This window comes from Alosa sapidissima, chromosome 12, assembly GCF_018492685.1.
Source record: "Alosa sapidissima isolate fAloSap1 chromosome 12, fAloSap1.pri, whole genome shotgun sequence".
In the NCBI taxonomy this organism is placed as follows: Eukaryota; Metazoa; Chordata; class Actinopteri; order Clupeiformes; family Clupeidae; genus Alosa; species Alosa sapidissima.
In genome coordinates this window covers 29,655,712-29,663,211 of record NC_055968.1, presented here as the reverse complement: position 1 = coordinate 29,663,211, position 7,500 = coordinate 29,655,712, and the positions used below count along the sequence as shown (strand labels likewise).

Genomic DNA, 7,500 nt, shown 5'->3' with positions numbered 1-7,500 from the left:
CTGTTCACCACCAGCTCTGTGGCCTCATCAGCAATGGAGGGTGGAACTGCAGAAGAACAAACAAGAACAAGGAAAAAGGTGAGAAAGGGAACAACATAGATATACATAATAAAGGCTAGATGTCTTATGGCGGAGTCTCTAACGGCATCACTGGCGGCCATCTTGTCACAGGCAAGCCATCTGGTGGGCTCTGTGGTACCTGATGTAAGGTATATCTCTTCTTCTACTAAAGGCAGAACAATGCCCCCAGGCTATAACAATGACACCTTCAGGTCACTACCTGTCATTACAGTGCACCATTGAAACACAATGTTATGAGTTAGCGAGCTGACTGTGGCAAGATGGCCGCGAGGTGCGGACGTCGACCTTCATTGGCCAGCAGCACCGACGAGACATCTAGCCTTTATTATACATATCTATGAAGGGAACAAGACCAGACAGCAGCAGAGAGTGACAACAAGGAAAAAAACACTAAAGTTTAACTTCCCAAAAAAACATGCCCCTGTTACTGTATGTGTGTAGACTCACCTTGTACTGTGAGCGTGATGGTTCTGTTGTCCTGTCCAGCTTCATTGGTCACCACACACTCATAAACCCCCGTGTCCTCTACTGTGGGTGCTATGACGACCAGCGACCCCGATGACAACAACCTGTGGAAGCCAATGACAGAGGTGGAAATCCATCAGGTGCAAATCGAGTAAACGTTCCCTGTCTGTCTGTGACTGCCCCGAGTCCCAGGGCTCGGAAGAGGAGATGAGATGAGATGAGATGAGATGAGATGAGAAGAGAAGAGAAGAGAAGAGAAGAGAAGAGAAGAGAAGAGGAGAGGAGAGGAGAAGAGAGGAGAAGAGAGGAGAAGAGAAGGGCGGGGACTGGACTCACCTGTATATGTTCTGGTTGTGGTCGGTGTGGAGGGGTCGGCCGTTGCGGGTCCAGGAGACGGCCGGTTTGGGGATGCCTGTGGCCTCGCACGAGAGCGTGGTCTGGACATTCACCGTCACCGTGATGTTATTGTGGGATGTCTGAGCGATGGATGGGGGAACTGCAGAACACATATATGCACACAGAGCAAAGTTAAGACTGGGGATATTCACGTGTGTGTGTGTGTGTGTGTGTGTGTGTGTGTGTGTGTGTGTGTGTGTGTTCGTTCGTTCGAGTGTGTGTGTGTGTAAATGCATTGTGTAACTCACTGTCTGTGTGTGTGTGTGTGTGTGTGTGTGTGTGTGTGTGTGTGTGTGTAAATGCATTGTGTTACTCACTGTGTGTGTGTGTGTGTGTGTGTGTGTGTGTGTGTGTGTATGTGCATATGTGTGTGTGTGTGTATGTGCATGTGTGTGTGTGTGTGTGTGTGTGTGTGTGTGTGTGTGTGTGTGTGTGTGTTTGTGTAAATGCGTTTTGTTACTCACTATGTGTGTCTGTGTGTGTGTGTGTGTTTGTGTAAATGCGTGTCAGTGTTACTCACTGAAGGTTCACACGTGTGTAGGCTGTCCATACATTTAATTTATGAGTGCAGTTATATGATATGTTGACTCACCGTACACCTGGAGGTCCACTCTCCTGCGCTGGGTGCCAGCCTGGTTGGTAGCCATGCAGAGGTAGCGGCCCGTATCAGTCACCTGAGCAGAGCTGATACGCAGCGAGCCGTCCTCACCAAACGTGTACCTGTGTGTGTGTGTGTGTGTGTGTGTGTGTGTGTGTGTGTTTGAAAATAGAAAACAATACCAGTGCCATTCAAAAAACATAAAATATAAAATAATTAAATTACAAAAAGCATTGGGTCATACATTATAGTAAACTGAAAGATATTACTGTGAACAAATATATTTAGGTCTGAAGATAATGGGAGTGCAACACCAAGAGTAGCAAAAGCTCAAAGTTAGCGCATTTCAAATCCCTTTCCCTCCGAGAGGAAGACGCAGTCCTTCAGAGCTGCGTGAGGATCCGAGTGAGATGGCGTGTGTACCTCGGGTTGTTATTGGCTAAGATGGCTCCGTGTTTTCTCCAGGTGATGCGTGGAGTTGGAACTCCACTCACCACACACTCCAGCAGCACTGACTGGCTCACATGCACCGACACCGACTCAGGGCCTGGCTTTATGGTGGGGACCACTGTACACACACACACACACACACACACACACACACACACACACACACACACACACACAGAGAGACATTCACATACACAGAGAGAGAGAGACATCCACAGTGTATTCACCAATCTGATAAATATAACATAACATAACATAACATAACATAACATAACATAAAGTAACATATCATTGAAACTGGCTCTACGTTGCTTTTCCACACACACATACAGACCGTTGACAGCGAGGTTGAACTGGCGCCTGGTCTCTCCTGCCACATTGCTGGCCACACAGGTATACTGAGCAGCGTCAGGCAGGTTAGCGTTGTTGATCTGCAGGTAACGACCTCCAGAGAGAATGCGCACACGTGGAGACACCTACACACACACACACACAAATGCACAAGTGCACAAATGCAAACACACACAATTATATATGAATGACTTGCCACCTCTTCTAGATTGATTTGAAGCACTGGATTATAATATTATACATTTTTAGTATGAGTCATATGGATAATAACTGCTACAGTGACACATATTCAATACATTGAGTAATGTCTGGTGTATAAATGTGTGTTAGAGAGTGTGTGGTGGTGGATAAATGTGTGTTGGAGAGTGTTTGGTGGTGGATAAATGTGTGTTGGAGAGTGTGTGGTGGTAGAGTGTGTGGTGGTGGATAAATGTGTGTTGGAGAGTGTGTGGTGGTGGATAAATGTGTGTTGGAGAGTGTGTGGTGGTGGATACATGTGTGTTGGAGAGTGTGTGGTGGTGGTTTGTGTGTTGGAGAGTGTGTGGTGGTGTATAAATGTGTGTTGGAGAGTGTGTGGTGGTGGATAAGTGTGTGTTGGAGAGTGTGTGGTGGTGGTTTGTGTGTTGGAGAGTGTGTGGTGGTGTATACATGTGTGTTGGAGAGTGTGTGGTGGTGTATACATGTGTGTTGGAGAGTGTGTGGTGGTGGTTTGTGTGTTGGAGAGTGTGTGATGGTGGATAAATGTGTGTTGGAGAGTGTGTGGTGGTGGTTTGTGTGTTGGAGAGTGTGTGGTGGTGGATAAATGTGTGTTGGAGAGTGTGTGGTGGTGGTTTGTGTGTTGGAGAGTGTGTGGTGGTGGATAAGTGTGTGTTGGAGAGTGTGTGGTGGTGGTTTGTGTGTTGGAGAGTGTGTGGTGGTGGATAAGTGTGTGTTGGAGAGTGTGTGGTGGTGGATAAGTGTGTGTTGGAGAGTGTGTGGTGGGTGGTTTGTGTGTGGGAGAGTGTGGGTGGGGAGTGTGTGTTGGGGAGTGTGTGGTGGTGGTGTGGGGGGTGTGGTGGTGGTGTGTGGTGTTGGAGGTGTGTGGTGGTTGGTGTGGGGTGGGTGGTGGTGTATAATGGTGGTTGAGGGGGGTGGGTGGTTGTGTGTGGAGAGTGTGTGGTGGTGGTAATGTGTGTGGAGAGTGTGTGGTGGGGTTGGTGGTTGGGGTGTGTGGTGGTGGTGTGGTGGGGAGGTGTGTGGTGGTGGTAGTGTGTGTGGGGGTGAGTGGGGTGGGGTGTGTGTGTTGGAGAGTGTGTGGTGGGGGGTGGTGTGGTGGGGGTGTGGGTGGGGGGGTGTGTGGGGGGGGGTGGGGTGGGGGTTTGGGGTGTGGGGGTGTGTGGTGGGGGGGGGGTGGGGTGTGTGGGTGGTGGTTTGTGTGTGGGGGTGTGTGGTGGGGGTGGGTGTGTTGGGGGTGTGGTGGTGGAAGTGGGTGTTGGGAGTGTGTGGTGGTGGTTTGTGTGTTGGAGAGTGTGTGGTGGTGGGTTGTGTGTTGGAGAGTGGTGGTGGTGGTAGTGTGTGTTGGGAGTGTGTGGTGGTGGGTAAATGTGTGTTGGAGAGTGTGTGGTGGTGGTTTGTGTGTTGGAGAGTGTGTGGTGGTGGATAAGTGTGTGTTGGAGAGTGTGTGGTGGTGGTTTGTGTGTTGGAGAGTGTGTGGTGGTGGATAAGTGTGTGTTGGAGAGTGTGTGGTGGTGGATAAGTGTGTGTTGGAGAGTGTGTGGTGGTGGTTTGTGTGTTGGAGAGTGTGTGGTGGTGGTTTGTGTGTTGGAGAGTGTGTGGTGGTGGTTTGTGTGTTGGAGAGTGTGTGGTGGTGGATAAGTGTGTGTTGGAGAGTGTGTGGTGGTGGATAAGTGTGTGTTGGAGAGTGTGTGGTGGTGGTTTGTGTGTTGGAGAGTGTGTGGTGGTGGATAAGTGTGTGTTGGAGAGTGTGTGGTGGTGGATAAGTGTGTGTTGGAGAGTGTGTGGTGGTGGATAAGTGTGTGTTGGAGTGTGTGGTGGTGTATACATGTGTGTTGGAGAGTGTGTGGTGGTGGATAAGTGTGTGTTGGAGAGTGTGTGGTGGTGGATAAGTGTGTGTTGGAGTGTGTGGTGGTGTATACATGTGTGTTGGAGAGTGTGTGGTGGTGGATAAGTGTGTGTTGGAGAGTGTGTGGTGGTGGATAAGTGTGTGTTGGAGAGTGTGTGGTGGTGGTTTGTGTGTTGGAGTGTGTGGTGGTGGTTTGTGTACCTGCAGAGGAGCCCCGTCCTGGAGCCAGGTGAGGGTTGGGGGAGGGATGGCGTCTGACTTGCACTCCAGTGTCACCTGTCTGTTCTGCAGCACTGACACATTCTGTGGAGTGCTCTCTCCAGCGATGTTCGGTGGCACTACAATCATCATCATCATCATCACCATCATCATCATCATAATCATTATCAACACCAATACCACCACCATCATCATCACCATCATCATCATTAGCATTACCACCACCATCATCATTTGCATCATCATCATCATTAGCATCACCATCATCATAATCATTATCATTATCAACACCAATACCACCACCATCATCATTTGCATCATCATCATCATCACCATCACCATCATCATCATCATTAGCATTACCACCACCATCATCATTTGCATCACCATCATCATCACCATCACCATCATCATCACCATCATCATCACTATCACCATCAGCATCATCATCACCACCACCACCATCACCATCATCATCATCATCATCACCATCATCAGCATCATCATCACCACCACCACCATCACCATCATCATCATCATCATCACCATCATCATCATCATCACCACCACCATCACCATCATCATCACTATCACCATCATCATCATCATCATCACCATCACCATCATCATCATCACCATCATCACCATCATCACCACCACCATCATCATCATCATTAGCATCACCATCACCATCATCATCATCATGCTCATCATCATTTTAGAACACAACTGGCACACCTCTGTCTAAACCAGAATGACTGCTACTGCTAAAATCAACCTGCAAAAGTGAAGATTTCTAAAACACTGTTAAGCTCAGAGCCTATGGTGCCTGACCTGAAATGGCACAGGCCAACTCAGACGGTGAGTTTATGTCTCAGTAACAATTAGGACTTTAAGGTCACAGGTCACACGTACCATGAACCCTGACCAGGAACTCCCTGTCATCGTCTCCGGCGGGACTCGTGGCCAGACATGTGTATCGTCCAGTGTCCTCCACCTGCGAGTGTGTGAACAAACAGAGTTTGTCTGTCCATCTCTCTGGCTCTATGGCTCTTCCATGTTTACGTTCAGCAGTGTGTGTTTTCATTACTACAGTATATGCATGTGCGTTAGAATGTGTGTGAGTGTGTGTGTGCGTATGTGTGTGAGTGTGTGTGTGCGTATGTGTTAGTGTGTGAGTGTGAGTGCGTGTGTGCTTATGTGTGAGTGTGTGTTTGAGTGTGAGTGTGTGTGTGCGTATGTGTGTGTGCCTATGTGTGAGTGTGTGTGTGAGTGTGTGTGTGTGCGTGAGTAGGTCTGACCTGAGCGGAGGCCACCCTGAGCAGTTCTCCCCCCCGGAGCAGGCGCACGGCGTCGGTCTGGGGCAGTGGCCTGCCGTCCTTCATCCAGGTGACCGTGGGTAGGGGCACCCCGTCGGCCTCGCACAGCAGCTCCAGCACGCGGCCCACCACCACCGACACCTCCGTGGGCACGCCAGCACCTCGGATCTGAGGAGGGGCTGGGGCAGAGGAGGAGAGCAACACAACGAGAAGGGTTGAGGCATCTGGGGCGGAGTGTGTGCATTGCTTTAGCGTACCTGTTTACACAGACCCGGTGTTGGGGTGTTACACCTAGTGAACGAGCATGTTCAAATGCTGAAGGATTTATGCTTGTGTTGAATTGAATTGTGTTGAATTGAATTGTGTTGAATTGTGTTGAATTGAATTGTGTTGAATTAAGAGTTGCACTGCTGGGTATGAATAAGATATTTAGTGTCAGACACAAAATAAACACAAAAGGAGTAGAATAACACAAAAGGAGTAGAATAACACAAAAGGAGTAGAATATAACACAAAAGGAGTAGAATAACACAAAAGGAGTAGAATAACACAAAAGGAGTAGAATAACACAAAAGGATAAGGTAGAATAACACAAAAGGAGTAGAATATAACACAAAAGGAGTAGGATAACACAAAAGGAGTAGAATATAACAGAAGATGCCGTTGCTGACGTTCAGGGATGTAGTGGAGGCTAAACGCAAGTAAACACAGTTTAGGGCCAATCTCAATTCTCTATTTTACCCCTTCCCCCTTCCCCTTAGTTTTGCGCGTGCACGTGAGACGAAGGGCTATCTCAATTCTCATTTCGATCGAGGGGTAGGGATAAGGGCAAGGGGTAGATACCCCTTAAAACCAAGTAAGATCGGGAGCTTACTTGAAACCGAGGGGTAAGAGAAATACCCAACATACACTGCTCACACCGGAAAAATAAGCACATTGTTGGCATTAATAGGGATTATAAAATTAAAATGGTAATTGTTTTATGTTGCATTCAATCTTGTGACCATATATTGAAGGTCCTGTTCTTCACGAGGAAGTTTTCAAAACATCGCTGTTTTGTGAATGTTAACAGCACATCATTATTTGCGCGAATGTCTCGCATTTTACATATTTCCATGTCTACCCCGCGAATTGGCAGCATACCATGTCAGAAATGTAAAGTCCAACAGCAGCTAAATTCGCTGGACTTCTTTACCGCTCGTCTGATATGAATGCTGCATAGGCCTACTGCTGCCGACTCCTCGCATAGGCTATTACAGGTAGCGATTGCTTCTGATGTCAAGTAACGACCATTTGGATATTATTGTAAAATATCAAAGGAGTTGTGGGATGTTTACATAGCAAACTGCATCTTTATTTTGTCCCCCATCCCTGTTTCATTCACCCGGACCAAGGTAGGCTGCGAACGAACATAGGCACGTTCAGCTGTAGCTTTCAGTGTGGTACGATCTCTGTAAATTACGTTAATTCAAGTGTTTCAATCATCCAGCTCTCCCTTATGGTTGGCTAGTGGTATCTCATTTCCAAGGGGAATATTCTTCGCCCCTTTGTCTTGCCAC

At 48.0% G+C, this 7,500-nt stretch overlaps 1 protein-coding gene across 1 annotated transcript in view; it reads right to left on the bottom strand.

Moving 5' to 3' along the window:
* Positions 1 to 7,500, bottom strand: part of hmcn1 (hemicentin 1) — a 136,273-nt gene that overhangs the window by 23,337 nt on the left and 105,436 nt on the right. The window contains 9 exon segments of the mRNA XM_042058137.1: positions 1 to 46; positions 529 to 650; positions 883 to 1,042; positions 1,535 to 1,662; positions 1,964 to 2,108; positions 2,325 to 2,466; positions 4,605 to 4,741; positions 5,538 to 5,619; positions 5,924 to 6,120. The exon segment at positions 1 to 46 is cut by the window's left edge and continues 119 nt beyond it. Coding sequence (XP_041914071.1) covers positions 1 to 46; positions 529 to 650; positions 883 to 1,042; positions 1,535 to 1,662; positions 1,964 to 2,108; positions 2,325 to 2,466; positions 4,605 to 4,741; positions 5,538 to 5,619; positions 5,924 to 6,120 — 1,159 coding nt within the window.